Source organism: Erithacus rubecula, assembly GCF_903797595.1.
Source record: "Erithacus rubecula genome assembly, chromosome: 2".
Classification (NCBI taxonomy): domain Eukaryota; kingdom Metazoa; phylum Chordata; class Aves; order Passeriformes; family Muscicapidae; genus Erithacus; species Erithacus rubecula.
In genome coordinates this window covers 8,793,782-8,810,706 of record NC_136685.1, presented here as the reverse complement: position 1 = coordinate 8,810,706, position 16,925 = coordinate 8,793,782, and the positions used below count along the sequence as shown (strand labels likewise).

Below are 16,925 nucleotides of genomic sequence, written 5' to 3'. Positions count from 1 at the left end.
CCAGAAAACTAGATTCTGAAATTATTTCTGTATATTAATAAATGAAACTTTTGATTGATGATTTACCACAAAAAAAAAAATTATTTACATTACATATGCTTCCCAAGTAAAATTTTGTAAACTGCAAAATTGCCTTGTTTACAGCAATGGTAACACAAATTATAGGTAGCCTGAAACAAAGCTATCCCAATATACTCCTGCAATGAAATGCAAAGAAAACTTTGATGAAAAGTAAAATGTCATGAGCTAAACAGCACAGTGGTTTTAAAATTTGTATTTATTTACAAGACTAAATGTTTCATAAATACACAGCCCAAATAGACAGTATTAAAGCAGAAAAAAAATTCCATTACACTTTGTGGATTTTGTGGATTATGGTTTTCATTGAACACAAACAATGTTAAATATTGCTGTAGAAGTGAAATACAAAATCTACTAATTTTACACTGAACAAATAGTGTAAAAATGAAAACAGTCCTTTAGGACACAAGAGGAAAAACAGTAATTCCTGTCCTTTCCAAGAAACAATGGACCTGATTCTTCAACTGTACACATTTAATGTTATTCTCATGAGTAAATCTCACAAATTTTAATAGAAAAGAAGTAGTATTAAGAAAGTCAAACAAGTATATGAATATATTCTGGACTGAGCAAAAACTAGACCTTCTATATAATAGTTAATTTAGTAAGCATTCTTATTGCTACTCAGAAGCTTTGTGTACACAAGAAAAAATGTTATGAAACAAAATGTGTATATTAAACATTTCAATTAATACAGTAAAGTTTTATTAATATAAGTTCACACACACTGCCACTAATTAAAAAACCATTAGCTTGTTGCAGCTAAATGAAATTAAACTCTGCTGCATGTTCTGTTTTTCAACTGCTTCAAGCACAGTGAGCTATCAGTTCTCAGGAGGCAGAATCCTGCCTCATTTTAAGTCAATGGGAATTTTGCCATTGATTTCAGAGTAGAAGAATGTTCTGGAGTTATTTCTTTTTAAAATGTGGAGAGATGGAGAAAGCTAAGTTGGATCTGAGAGGAATCCTCCCTGTTCTGAAGTAACAATTAAAACACAAAATGAAAATAAATATACAGGATTTATTCTCAAATCTCCTGCAACAATTCAATTGCAGCAGAAGCTGAGAATTCTGTCATCTTTCTAAATACCCACGCACAACTCTAGTTTGACTACATGTCAACAAAATCATATGACTGAATTTCATTAGGACTGGAAAAGTATGTACCAGAGCAGTTTAATACATGAAGAGTAGTAACACATGCAGCAGGACTAACCACCTTCAGTTTTTGGATCACTCAACATTTGGCTGTGCATACTCTCTTTTCAAAGCCAGAGCTGCCCTTGTCTGGCTATTCCTTTCCTTGACTTGTGTACCAAGCTGTCCTTTTGCCCCTTTCCCTCATTCCATAAAGAATCTCAACCATGGATACATGCCTGTCAAGTGTGAAAATTGCTGGACTCCTGAAAGGCTCCACATTTCATATTCAGGAAGTTACAAAAGCACAAGGGGAATGCTATCTAATCCTGACTCTTTAGGTACACAAACATGCTGCCAGATGACCCAAATGTCCAGATTTCTCCTAAGACTGTGTTTTTTTCACTGGCAGATTCCCTTGAAGCATTCCCTTGAAGGCTGAAAATGAGGTACATAACAGTAGCAAAAACCTCCACCATTTGTTTTATGAGAAGCAAAACTGCACTTTGTTATGCTAGGTCCCACTAAGCTCCCTGCCAGCCAAAGCAAAAAGCCTGGGTATCTTAACTAACTACTGAAATTGGCCACCTAAAGTGAAGATAGCATTATAGCAGTTGGTGAGGTTTTAAATTGTTTTCACAGTGAGAGAACTTCAGCTTGCCATCAACATAATTCTGAAATAAGAGCAAAACCATAAACCAGCTGCTTGCAAGAGCCTGAAGACCATGACAGAAGAAGCACACTGAATATTTCACTCATGTCTAATTCCAAATATCTAACTAGTCAAGATGTTACTAAAGAGTCTTCTTATAACTGTTCTACAAGAAATCAGCTCCATGTAGTCCTGCCACTGTATTTTACTGCATTAAAAATTTCCTGTGATGAATATGGAGACCATGCAATGTATGTGACTTGGTACATTTTGAACAGAATTACTTACGTGCCTTGTAGAGGTAATATGTCTTGGATACTAATGTTTAACTTTTGTGATCTTCCCCTACGTATCTTTCTACTGATATAATCTAGCTTTAGATTTATCCCTGTTACAGCCTCTATTATCATACCAAACAGAAGTATCAGCCTGAACACAGGTGAAATCTGAAGAACTTGTGGGAAAAAGAAACTTTAAACCTAGCTGTTCAATTAAACCTTCCACAAATGCCTTAACTGAGAGAAAGCAGCAGTTGAAAAGCATGAAGTCAGGCTTGTACCTCCAGAGAGGTACTAAAGAGATTCTGCATAGTGTATTTGGTTTAAAAAGGTTATTCCCCACAAAGCAGGAACAAGATGTACTCAAAGAATGCTGCCTCTGTTCAGTTAAGGAAAGAACTTAAACTGCACTGTCACTGGCTAAAAAAGTTACTATTCAGCTTCTGGAGGCAAAGGTATAAAACCATTGTGCCCAAGGAAATGAACATAAAATATTCCATTGAACTTCCAAAACATTGAAAAATAAACCCTGAAAAATTGCACCTGTGCTCTCTTCCACCACTAAGTGAAGATCAAGCCACACACAGTCCATAAACAGCAACGAGGTACACTAACAATGAACCAAAGTTGTGGATATACAGAAAAGTCAGGATTTACACCACTCATTCTGGGGGAAATAACAATAGTATCCAGTACACTCAAATAAACTATGGAAAGCATTAGAAATCTGCAAACTGTAAGGCAGTGAAAGAGTCATAGTATCTGTGCTTGAGTAGGCTCAAGCTCTACTTTTGCTAAAGGCAGAACTTCTACAGTTCATTGGTAGACTGCAACAAAATTTGGACTTCTCCATTCATTTTAACATAAGCCAAATGCCACTTTAGAGGTCTCATTTTAAGACAGGCACATTTAAATATAATGAATAACTGTACAATACTCACTGAGTTCAAGAGGGTCAGCATAAAAATTCATGTGCAAAAATCTAAATTAAAAAAACTTTTACTATTTAAAAAAAACATCTGGATCTAGATTTTTCCCTCAAATACTGTAACTTTTATCTGTCAGTTGGCACACAGCTGCCATTGCAGTAATATTTCAAGGTGCAAGAGATAAATGGAAGAAGAGCAATGAAACAAAAACCCACAACGCTCTCAGTAAACCACAACCACAAAGTAAATGACTAAAACATTCTAATTTCTAAGTAGTGTCTTCTGACACTGTTAAAAATAAAGGTAGGAGTAGTGATGCCTTGGCTTTTAGCTTTTATATATTTCAGATTCTTTTCTGCTTGGTGTGTTACTGTGACACGTCATATTAGGTGTTACTAAGTTCTCTTCACAGGGTAGTTAGACAAAACAATCCTATTCCAGCTAGAGAATCAAGGATGCCCATTACTAAAAAAGCATAAAAAATGTCAAAGGGAAGGGGGCAAGCCAGGGGCTGATACTTCATAGCCTGGGGCTGTGGCTGGACAATTGAACCCAACATATAGATGAACCAAAACTTATAGAAGTGTAAAAACTCATGACTAGGATCTTGGATTTGATTTGGGCAAAGCCCCAGCCAGGCTCTTGCACTGCCCAAGGTGTATCCCTTCAATAAATACCTGTTTCATTCCTTTTGCTCTGTCTAGTCTCTCTTCCAGGTCAGCCTTTCAAGGCATCAGTTCTGGCACCCCAGATAGCACCCAGTCTGGAGTTTTACAATGAAATGTAACAAAGAAATTTCACCACTGCATTATTAATGATTTTTTGGCCATGTGCATGAGCCAAAATCTACCACTTACATAGTGAGATTTCTTAAAATGAAACTGGACATACCCCTTTCAATCAACAAACTTCTAGACATAAACAAATAAAAATCCTTACCTGGAATAATCATGAACAAGAGCCTGGGTAGATTTTTACTTTCATCTTTTGAGAGGTCTTTCCAGGGCCCACACTTTAAGACATGGGTGGCAGCTCCACAGCAGTAGATAAATTCTTCATGTAAGGGGACTGGCTCTTCTGACCCCGACCTCATGTTTGCTGTTAAGTAGAATAAGACACTGTTGTAACAGGTAAATACTTACACAGTTTGCTATTGTGCTCTTTGCTATTATGCCTTACCCCAGGATAACTGCAAAAAAATCCAGCCAAACCACCCCACCCCCAAGAGGGACTGCTGCACTACTAAGTGAGGGGCACTACCCTCACTAATAGCCAAAGGAAAATTTTCATTGCTACATAACTTAAAAGGAACAGATCTGACTAAAATTTCAAGTAATGGCACTTGACAACATTAGAAAAGTACACTTGAAGAAACAGCATTTCCTTACTTTCCCCAGTTTTAATCTGGGGTTTTGAAAGGTTTAAGGTAAAGAACAACCAAGGCAGAAAAGACAGAAAATGTTTTGTTTTGAACTAACAAGTGCCACCTTGAAAAAAACTGAATATAGTACAAATGAAAAACACTTCTGGAGGGAAAGGAGAAGCATTCTTTAATAATGTCAACTACAGCACAATTCTCTGGATGAAACCTTGTACCCCCATCTGCCTATTTCACTCCAGCATCCCAAAAAAGTTATTTTAATGACAATGCAGAGAACTATACTACTTCATTGTTTGCCATGTTATTATCTAACTTGTGACTGAAATGTAAGTAAAGTGAATTTTGCCAAACTATAAAGAGATACATCGTTAATGCATTACCCCTGCTTTTGTTTAGTCATTATTTAAAGCTGAAAGAAGCCAAGAGCAACAAAAAAATCCAGTTACATCAACAACCACAGTAAACATAACTTGTCACCCCTTTTCTGACTGATGTGTTTAAAGTCCAAGAAGCACAAGTAACTAGTTCTTACACAAGAAATTAGGTTTTGGACAAAGTTTCTGAACCATGTTGCATATTTTCATTATTAATTGATTTCACTAACAAATCTAAATAGAAATGTCATTGACAACTCTTCATACAAAAAAACTATTTCCATTATCAAGGTCAGAAGTTAAGCAATGAGAACAGAGAACTCAGCAATACATTTTGGACTGGCATGGAAGGATTTTCAGGTTCACAGAGACTTGCTGTTGTAGCTTTGGTCCAGTCTTTAACTCCTAATTTCAGAAACACACAGTGCTGCAGTACCTGGAAGGAAGACTGCAACTAGAGAAGAAATGGTTATCTGAAAAACTACCTGAGACAATCCCAAATGGCTTCTCTCTATGTAATATAGGAGGGATTTTTATTCATTTATTGTTAGGTTTTTAATTTGAGACTTTATGGCCCTTGGTAATCAGAATAGACAGAAGAGAAAAACAGGGAAAAGATAGTGGATATATTCCCATAATACTATTCAGTCCCATTTCAAGATGAAATCAGTAACAGCCAAAAATATCTCTGAATCTCCTTCCTTCTTCCTAAATGAAGCTTTGAAGAACAGTATTTCTATTACAGGCATCTATCTTTGGCACAAATTGCCTGCATTTCCCCTAGAAATATCTTAAGATGGTCTATCAATTTCCAAACTGATTTAACAGGCGGAGATCTGGAGAGATGAGGCTCCTACTGGCTCTGTCAGCCCACAGAGAGAGCCCAGTTTGTGCCACAGCAGCTCCTAGAATGCTGAGGAGACAAAACTTGATTGGTGGGAATTTCACTAATTATCATGGAAAAAAGTAACAAGACTCAAAGAGATGCAACTACCTAGGAAATCAGATCTTATTACATCCCAAGCAGTGTTTTCTTCCTTCTCTTCAACCCCTGCACATAAATTCTCTAACCCTATGCACAAAAAGTCTTACAAGAAATTCAGTTTCTGCCAAGATTGCTTAATCTAGTATCAAAATGTCTTATGGAATACTGAAATACAGGTTTCAATTCATGGGGCTTTAGCTCTAGATTAACACACCCTTTATGTAGGTGTCTACCAAAAAACAAACTCCTATTACAGGATACAAAGCCTTATGTGCCAATACATGAACTGATTAGGGGAATAATTGTGGGATCAGCTTCTTGGTTGCCACCTCAGGATTAGAAGAATCCTCTCCTGGTTAGCAAAACCTATAGTAAAAAACATATGAAGGCATACATTTACACCTGCAAACCAACACATATATTCAGGTATCTCATTACTGATCCAGAAGCCACCTACAGTCATTTTTTCAGACAAAAAAATCTGGAAACAGAGTTACCTACAAAGGGCAGATTATCTCTGCTATAGGACCAATTCTTTTCATCTTTGGTTCAATTGACCCCAAAGTAAAATGTGCTAAGTGAACTTTGCAAACATCAGTCTAATTATGCATCTTTCTTGATAGAACATTTTAACAGCTCCATCCTACACTATTACTTGGAATTGACATTTTATTTAAAAGATAATTTGGAAATAACAAAATTTGATTTACGCTTAAAAGTGTCTAATGAAAGAGTTATCACAAACTCAGACTAGCACAACTTAATGTAATCAGAGTAAGTAAATTAAAATATTCAATCACAAGACATGTCAAACAGGTTGGTGTACCTATTCTGAAACATGATGCTGCAGTGAAAGATGCAATGGTAACAAGGGAAAAGTTAAGTTGCATAAAACAATGGTGAAATCAAAATAAAGGAAAACGACCACTGCAGCAGATTTGACATACAAGGTTGCACAAAATATGAGGGACACATCCCAAGGTGTCCATGGCCAAGGTTACTGTGAGGCCACTCTCTATCCTTTCTGGTCACAATGGCATTGGAAAAAGCTACCCAGGAGAGTGGTGGAAGCATCCAAATTATGTGTAGATGTGGTCTTTGGGGACATGGTTTAGTGATGAACGTGTAAATGCTGGGTTAACAGTCAGACTCAATGATGTTAGAGCTCTTTTTCAACCTTAACAATTCTGTGATTGGGAAACGTGTCTGGAAATTGCAAAAAAAAGGCAACCATCATGCCCAAGTTAGAGTGTCCTGGGAGCTCTAGCACAGTCAAACTCACCTCAGCTGTATTATAAAAAAATCCCTCTTGAAGATGTACCCAAGAACATGAAACAACCACAACCACATGAAACATACCAACGATGCCTTTCAAGATCAGTGCTGGTCAATGATAATGTTCTATGTCTTCACTGAACATCTGCACAGAGGACAGGAGCTACTCCAGAAGGGCTGTGCAAAATGTCAGGGGAAAAAAGACAAACCAACAGGCTGTAACAGTAACAAAGGTTTCCTTCACACGCACAATTAGGACTATCAAATAATAAAAGTTGCCCTGAAAGGCAGGACAATGTCCAACAGGACAATGCTTGCGGCAACCTGAGCTGCACAGACCTTTCTGAGAAAGGACCTGGACTACATTTTAGGGATAACCTAGAAAGTTGGATGCATGTAAATTCACGAGACTGGACTAGATACACCATAAAGTCCCAACTGCAAGGATGCTGTTTATCAAAAACCACTGTAAATCAGTGGAGGTCTTGATGGTTAAGAACGAAAAGATATTTAAAATCATAGCCATTTTTCATCAGAAAAGGCAAGAAAGAGCACTCATGGCTCTATAGGCAGATCTGGCTCAGCTAATCCACAGAAAAAAAAAAAAAAAACAACACAGGAACATGTATTGTGTAAATTCCTCTAATCTCATGAAGGAAAAGATGTTAATTCAGAATAAGTGACCAGTCTGCCAAGAGCAAATCATGCTCAAGCAACACAATTGCCCTCAATTATAAAATACCTGGCTACAAGAATGTAAGAAAATATGTAAATACAATGCACACTGCCTTATTAAGAATTTTGGCACTGTCTCCCACTGCATTCTCCTTTCTAGGCCAAGGAAATGCAGGTTGAATAAACTGACTTGCATAGTTTGAAAAGTAACTGAACAAGCTTAAAAGATAATCAACTACTGTCTGCCAGCTGTCAAGTAATATTGGGTCAATACTGGAGCCTATAAAATTCAGGATTTTTCATCAGAAACATACTGAGCAACACTGAGCCCAGCTCTGTTCAACCCCAACACATCAAGAACACAAGGAAACTTGGGAGAGCCAACTAAGTAACTAGGCCAGAGGAAAAGCTTTATGAATGGTGGTTTTTTAGGCTCCCATGCTGTAATCAAACAGCAACCTAGAGCCATTTGAAGGAGACCCACAAAAGCAGCATAGCCAAACCTAATTTTGCAATGGAAGAAGATAAGAGGAAACAGCCACAAGTTGTGTCTTGACACTCCAAGGCATCATAAAAAAATAGCAGCTAAGAAGGCAATGGATGATGGCTAGGAAGGCAGCAGAACCTCTCTTGGAGGTTTTTAAGACTGAACAAAACAGTAATTCTGATCTCAGCAGAAAGATGGTCTAAGTTTTTCTCCAGAGTTTTCCACAAATCAACAGTTTACAATTCTTACAGCCCTAAAACTGCAGAAAAAAATAACGCAGGAGGTGAAACAAGGATCTCAAACAACTTTTCTAGTACCTTAGTAAATGCAGAGTTTCATAAACATGGTACATGACAGTAACTAAGTATTTAGGTCAGAGAAAAGGAATCTAAACTAGACCAGTCCCCCAAAAATACAGGAAACTGAAGTAGATGTGTTCTACTGATTAGCTGTACCAGCTTAAATAAAAAAAGAAACCCTGCCCTAACAGGTGATTTTATGTGACTGGATTGAACTAATGGGAAAAATCACAAGATTCCTTCAGCTGCCTTCTGCACTAAGACTGTGACAATTTCTCCAATATTATTGCCACAGGAGAATCATCCAAGCCTGATGCAAGCTCTTTGATCTGCACACTGGAACTTGCATGCTCATAGCTAAAGGAACTAGAAGGGGACAGACTGACCGACCTGGTAAGAAAACTGCAAAGAGGAACAGTGGAAAGGGGGGATTACATGATGTGAGAGATGAGGTATGACATGACACACGGTGCACAGATCTCATCAAAGATTTATCTGGAAAAACAATTAACAATGGATGCCAGATTTTCTCAGGGAAAACAACAAACACAGGCCAAAGACTCTGCAAGCTGTTGTGACATCAGTCACAAATCTTGACCAATTCTGTGTAAGAAAAGCAGCAGCAGCCAGTAGCACATAAAAATGAAACATTTCTTCATTGTACTTTCCAGAACAATTCTCTGTCAAAGTCATATACAAGTCCCTTTCACACTAGCTCCTAGTAAATAAGGCATTATTTGTAAAAATGAACAAAGCTAAAAAATTAACATTACAGACACATCAAACGAACCAAGATAGTTATGTCAAATAACACTGCTTTCCTCTAAAATAGTGAAATAATTAGGAGGCCTTGTTTTTAGTGATCACTTGATGAGCTTGCAATACCTTCAATGCCTTCAATTTATTTTGTTCCTGTGTCATTCTCCCTATGCCCCTCCCTCAAGGAGTAAAACAGCCAGGAGAATTTCACTGATGACAGTATAAAAATATCAGTGACACATGTGGAAGTGGGGTACAGCTTACTCATGTTTAGGGTTGTAATGATAAAAAGCTGAAGTGCAGAATGAAAACTGTAATCACTCCTCAAGTCTGAATCTTGTTCAGAGACACCATATGGAGGACTGTGCAAAGACCTAAGGAGGCAGAAATTTAGTTTTAAGAACTGGACCTATCTGAAAGACCTTGTAACATCCTATTACCATTAATAATCTTGTAGCAATGACCAAGAAAGTATGCACAGTCCCACTGTTAGGGATGCAGGGAAAATAACTTCTGGCTATCCCTTTTATACCAGACAAGTGGTCCCTTGACACTACCAAACATTATAAAAGCAATTATTGATCAAAGCAGGACAGGACTCACAAATGAAAAAAATTGTTAGCTTGGAAAGGTCCATTTGAGGAGTCAAATCAGAAACAGATGCATTCTCTACCAACCTTATTCCAAAAAAGGTGCTTTGCTCTGAAATGAATAATTTGAAAGAGTCTTGGAGTTAGGGAATCAATAAATTGGAAAACATTTTCAGATCTCACAATGATACATTGGCCTGGCACAAAATTACTAAAAAGATAAGATGATCAAAACCCTGGGGAAATGGATAAGGAAGGCCCACCATAACTTGTAACCAATCCTTATATGTCACTGCAAGTTGTAGCTTTGAGAAGTTCAGCATGTACTGAAGACTGAAAAAAAAAAAATAAAAAAGCTTCTATTAATTATCATAATGGAGCTACATTACTAGAGTACTTTGGCCTTGTGGCCTTGACTTCCCCACTACTCTCAAGAGGGTGAAAAAGCAAATTAAAGACTTCCATGGCGATCAGGCAAACTGACATCCTTTATAAAAGTAGTCACACCTCTGAAAGCATCAACTGTTGGCCTACAGCACTTAGCAGTCTGCAAGTGGATCTGATGTTTCACTACAAACACTCCAAGTTTGATGCCTGGTCTCTCTCTCCTTTGGCAAACACAGACCTCAGTTCAACAAAGGTCACAAAACTCCAGTTATGCTCGCCCAGTGCCCAAAGAGCAGAGTCCATGTCCTTTGCAACCAGCTAGATCAAAACTTCTCCATTTGCTGTCCCAGTTTCACACTTGGTTAGAAACACAAAGCACTGAAGTGAGAGCAAATGTAAAGGAAACCCTGAGAAGTTACCCTGGCTGAGGGTCCTGAGGCTTCACACCAGCCACTATGAATGTATCCAAAAGAATAAAGACATGCATTCTAAAAGTGGAGAATTATTTATCAAACACATTTCAGGATGCAGTGGAAGAGGTCCTGCATATCATATCCTGCCATTCTATTTAATCATACCTTCAATTTTTCACAAGTGACCTGTTGAGAGCTACCAACATGAAAATGACCCCAAACAAATCCATATTTTTTTGTCTTGGTTTCTTTTTTCTTAAAGTAACTTCATAAGCATAATTAAGGTTGGGAATCCCACAGATTACAAGAAAGCAGTAGCTATTCTCCCAGGAAATTTCCAATTTCCCAGTCATATGCAGGCCTGATGGAAAAGCTAAGAATGTCCATGACCCAAAACGAAATGAGCAAGAAAGCTGTTGCTTAGAGAAACTCAAGGAAATAATGATGGTTTCATTTGCATTAAAGCAAACAGGATGGCTTAATTTGGTGTGATATGAAGCATTTTTCAGAACAGAAAGTGTGATTTTTGGGAAGCCCTTTAGTCTCAAAGGAAGAAAAAGTCGTTCATTTGTACACACTACTGAAATTTACGGGTGAAATAAAGTAACTTTCAAAGAGAGATTTCCCTCCAAATACTGGATTAAAGTACTGGATCCAGAGAAAAAACAGGCCTTTTAAAACTGAAATCTCACAGAGGAATAAACAGAAGGTGGTAGGCATGAAAAACATGTGAGTATAATAAATTTATTTTATATTCTGAGACTAAATTGCAATGCTAGCAAAACCTCAGTCAAATATAGCATCTATGTGAAAGAACATAAAAAGCTGCTACTGAAGTACAATGTCTACATGGTAAGAAAGATTTCCAGGGAAATAAACTACTCCAGGTCTCTTCTGACCAACAAATTTCAAAGACACAGCAGACTCATGTCAAGAGAACCTTGTAAATAAACTTTCCCATTGCATTAGAAAGTCAAAGGGAGAATAAATCACGTTGGAATTGACAGCATGAGAAAATTGTGACAAATACAGTAAAGTTTGCAAGTATACAATTTGTTTATTTGAATTATGTTGGACATCAGTACTTTGGGAGGCACTGGGCAAAACTGAAATGTAACACCATGACTAGAGACTGGGTTTAAACTTGGCTGAAGTCAGAGGTGGGAATGTTATACTTCATGAACAATAACCCATCATGCTTATGTTTGGACACAGAGAGTAGAAACATCCATGGTCTCTAAACTTCAGCACAAATCACCACACAAACCAAAGTATGTTCAAAAGAGAACAATTATGTGAATTATAGGGGAGAAGACATAGCCTTCCACAGGGTACTGCTTCAAAAAAGAGAGAAATATCAAAATATACTGCAGAAAAAAAGAAAAAAAGAGAGAAGGAACAAGTTATCAAGGACACATGGACAAGAATCAACTGAAAATAGCATTGAGAGAAAGGAAACATAGAAATGAAAATAAGACTGCTTGTGGTCTAAGAGTCTGGAAAAAAGCCACTTGCTCACTAAACAAAGATACTTCTTTATGGTTCCTACTACCCCTAGGGAAAATGAGACCTTTCCAAAAGAAAAAAGAAAAAAAAAAAAACAAAAAAAAAAAAACTATTTGACTCTTTAACTATATGTTCTATACTCTTATTTTTTCTCCTGCATCTAAATAACTACAATTCTCACATTCCTGTTGGACAGCTGTTTAAGTAATACAGGTAATCTGCCCAACATTGATGAAACATAGTAATGCAACAATGCAAAATAACAGCAACCTACATAATCACTTAAACCAGAGCTCCCAGAAGTCAAGCATTTGAAGAAACATCCATCTTTCAGCAGCAATAACAACATGCAAAAGCAAAAAAGGCAAATCTATTTCACCTTATGTTCAATAACACCTTTTCCACTTTCTATGAGAATGATTCACTGCTTCATGGAGAGCACTATTCTTTTTTTGTCTTGTCAAGTAATGAGAAGTTCAAAGGGCATAATGAATGCTAGCAAGAAGCAGGTATCAAATCTTAAAAAAAAAAAAAAAAGTCCACAAGTACAATTAGCATCACACTACCCTTGATTTGGCTTCCCCCATCCTTTCCTATGCTGTTCAGCATAAATCTCCCCACAGAACTACCCCTTATTTCTTTGTTTCTTCCATATTTCCATGTTAGTTATTCTCCTTTAACCTAAAATATGCTCCAAATTCAACACATCTTTTTCTTCTCATTTTATTATTTCAACTTGCATATGTTCCTACATCAACTGTTTATCCCACCTTAAAGCTTATCTCTCCAGCTGCTGCTAGTTTTCTTTCTAATGAGGACATAAAAGAATTAATCAAAATCCCATTTACTCACAGTAGACCAACTCACTAGTCACAGCTGCATTCTCCAGTAACCTCTCAACCTGTGCTTGCTGCTTACCACCTCCTCCTCATGTTTCCTGCAGCAGCTGTACATTCTGATACTCCTCCACTCACCTAAACAGGTTAGGAAGGTACTGCAAGCAGAGACATGAAAACAGACTGAAGTAGACTGTATGGAGCTCTGTACAAAAAACAAAGTCAAACAGGACAATCATTGAACAGGAGACATGAATAACACCAGGTAGCATTAGATCCCTTTCTGAGTCACTACAGCAATATCATTCTCTACTGATTGTACTGCTGATATGAGACCTGGAGTCTGAGCCCTTCCCAAGAAGAACCACTGGTTCTGCTCATCAGGAGGAGAGGACAGGGACTTGAAAAGCCAGGCTGGAAACAACGGTGCAGGAACCAGAAGGTTTCTCCAGAAGCAGTGCTGCAGGAAGGCCTGCAAATGCCAAGGCTCTGACATACAGACTTACAGTTCTAGTCACAAGAGGATCCAAAGGCAATTCACCATGCTGGGAAAACTGCAGCTTGTTCTCACCACAGTAATAACCCCCAAAGTTACTCTACTACAGCATTTTGCACAAGGGCCCAGCCCCTGCCATCAGGGTAACTCTGCTAAATCCTGGTAACTCGTGGCTATGAGCAAATACATAGAGGAACAAAAAGCCTGTGCTCATCACAGGTTCAAATAACGATCCTGTTATCATCTGATACTCATTACCAGTTGGTGCTACTGTTTCTTTCAAGACGTAAAATTTGAGGAGTCAGACTTCTGCAAAAAGTTTGTATCACAAGTGTTTTGCTTTTTTTTTTTAAGCTAAAGATTTGAATAAAGAATTGGTCTAAACAAAGGACAACAGGAACAGAATCGAAACAGCAGCCAGAGACGAGATGGAAAAAGGAAAGAACAAAGTGAACAGCTTGGCAGCAGCAGGAGGAAGCAAAGAAAGAAAGAATAATAATGATGAAAGAAACCTTGTCAAACTTGAAGTTGTAGCATCACTAGTTAGACATTCTTTTGGCATATCAGGATTATCTAACATATGATAACAAGGCACTGTCACTCTACATGAGGTGGTTGTGCAACCCCAGAGAGCCAAACAAGTAGTTCTCATTCATTTCACCAGTTCAGTGTGAAAACTTGATTTGTCTCATGTTTAACTGTTACTTAAGCTCAGACATTTCATATTACACTTTTTTTTTCCTATTATGAATATTCTTCTACCAGAATAACTTACTTCCCTCAGTACAACCTGCTTACAAGCCTCATAAGGCATTGAAATGTCATCATTCAACATGTAAGTTGGAATCCAATGTTGTCAAACATTTCACTGGGAATTCAGTGTCTACACAATGATTTGTAAGGAGCACAGAAAACACAGCCACATTGCTATAAAGAGATTTAGGCAAGTGAAAATTACTTGTCCTTCATATCCTGCAAACATGTTTTTCGTACAAATGCATGCTTAGCATGCTCTAGAGATGAAACCTTGAAATTCTGATTCTAATACTTAGTAAAAATAACTGAGACATCATCCAGAATGGGGACCACTCCTTCTTCCAGACAAGGTGACCTTATTATAATAAACCACAAGAATGGAAAATGTTTAATTTAAAAGAAATCAAAACTATCAATCAAAAAGCAAACAAAAAAATAAAAACAGCATTGAAAACAGTGCAATTAGAAAGCTTTAGAGTAAATCTTGTCAAATTTACTTGGTAAATTTTTGACTTGGCAGTCATATTGGAAATTTTGTTTTACCATTACCCATACACTATTTATTGTAGTTGTCCTTGTGAATCAAACAAGGCAAATAAACAGATAACAATCAATCATTGTCTATTTTAATTTAAAAAGTAGGAAATACTACATAGAAGTAGCAGAAAGCGTTTTGAAAACCAACAGACATTAGTGAGTTAGTGGATTTTTGACCCACAGAACTAGTTGAGGCTGGATGGGTCAAAGACAAGGATGAGTTGAGAAATTCCCAGTGGATCCTTAAGACCTCAGCACATCTTTTCCAGAAAGTTCCTGGACTGTACTTTGTTGCAAGCTGAGTGGACACTCACAGAGTTGGACTAGGTAAAGTACAATCATACATGCTTGCCTTTTTCACAGGCATCTGCTTAGGGTACTGTCCAAGATTCATAAAAAATAACTGAGTTTGACTGCTTTGATATAATCCTTGTAGTAATTCCATGATGGAAAGTATAAAGTCTTAGTGTTATCGCTTACCCAGGTCTGTAAATGTGTGACCACCTCCCTCAATGACATCATAAGCAAGTGCCACAAAAAAATAGGAAGCTGCAATAATCACAATTAGTAATTGAAGGCTTCTAGTCTGTGAGACATATAGAATACAGATTTATATCCAGATTCTGACACAGGCCCATGTGGATGTACTCTCAGACCTGAACTGGGCATCATAAGACCCCAGAAGGCTAGGAGTAAACAACACCTAAAAAAAAATAAGAGTCTGCATCATTCAAGCCATTCAAGGCTTTAATATTATAGTTAAGTTGCAAGAAAATAAACTGCTTCTTCATTTTTGCAACACAACAAAAAACTTACCCCTAAAGAAAGCTCTCAGCAACTGTCATGCCTCAAACAGCCCTTCATCATTATCCTAATTTCTTTCACTGCACATTTCCATGCCAGCATTTACTAGTTTCCTGACCCTGCGCTCACCGTGTCTGGCACAGGCAGTGCAGCAGATGCGGGTGTGAGGTGGGTGCTGACAGTGATGCTGCCCCGGCACCGGCACTGACAGGCTGCAGCTGCCGGAGGAGGCAAAACAGCAAAACAAAACAGCAGCTCCTTTGATAAATCACGCCTCTTCCCACTTAAAAAAAAGCTCATCTCGCTTCTAACTTTAAAGAATTCATAATTTTATTTTCCTATTTATAGGCCTTTCAGGTCACAGACTTTTCCTCCGTTTCTTGTTTTATAACACGCCACCAGGGTAACAAGCATCACTCATCTGCGAGAGATGCTTCACAGCAACAAGCGCTAACACACAGAAAAAATACTACAAATAGCATCACCTCATTTATTTTCTGGAAAAGGAGACACCACTTAGCACTCGTTTCATGAAGTCTCCACGACAAAACAAGTCAAGGGAGCACGTAGGAAGCGCTTCTTCCTGCATGGGATGCCAGACCATCCTCAATCGCACGCTTAGATATCACCAGCGTTATCTGGCGGAATAGGTCTGCTACAGACCTGACAGCCGACACAGCCTGCTGGCGGCACCTCCCTGCTGGGCGAGGCTCCGGGCCAGCCCCGCTGGGCGGCGGGGGTGCCCGCCCGCGGGCTCGGGGCGGCTCTGGGACCCGGCACGGGGACAGGGGAGGCAGGGGAGGGCAGGGCAGGCACGTACCTTCCCCTTCCGCAGGCTCCCCGGCTCCCGGCACGGCGGCGGCCGGCGCTGTCTGTGCCGACAGCGGGCGGAAGCAGCCGGCGGTGAGGGGCGGGCGCGGCCGGGCCGCTCCTTCCGCCGGGCCGCGGGGCGCGTGAGGGCGGGCCCGACCCGCCCCTCACCGCCCGCGCCGGGAGGGCGGCGGCGCGACCCCCGTGAGGGCGGGGACCGCCCTGCTACCCTGCCCTGATACCCAGACCTGCTACCCAGCCCTGATACCCAGCCCGTTCACCCGGCCCTGATACCCAGCCCGTTCACCCGGCCATCCACCCAGCCCTTCCGCCCATCCCTTCTACCCGGCGTCAGGCGCCCGCCACCCGCTTGGGAGTGGCAGGAGCAAGAGGGGAGATCATCCCGGGTCGCGCGTCTTGGGGGTTTCTTTCTGCGTGTCATTCACTCGTTCTCAAACCTCACAGTTTCTTTGGGACT

General features: G+C 39.1%; 1 protein-coding gene across 1 annotated transcript in view; it reads right to left on the bottom strand.

Annotated features, from left to right (window-relative positions):
* Positions 1–16,596, bottom strand: part of LDAH (lipid droplet associated hydrolase) — a 109,782-nt gene extending 93,186 nt beyond the window's left edge. Inside the window, exons 1-2 of the mRNA XM_079298167.1 lie at positions 16,458–16,596; positions 4,017–4,175 (exon numbers count right to left, since the gene is read on the bottom strand). Coding sequence (XP_079154293.1) covers positions 4,017–4,170 — 154 coding nt within the window. The 5' untranslated portion in view covers positions 4,171–4,175; positions 16,458–16,596. The remainder of the gene's footprint in view (positions 1–4,016; positions 4,176–16,457) is intronic.
* Between the last annotated feature and the right edge of the window lie 329 nt (positions 16,597–16,925).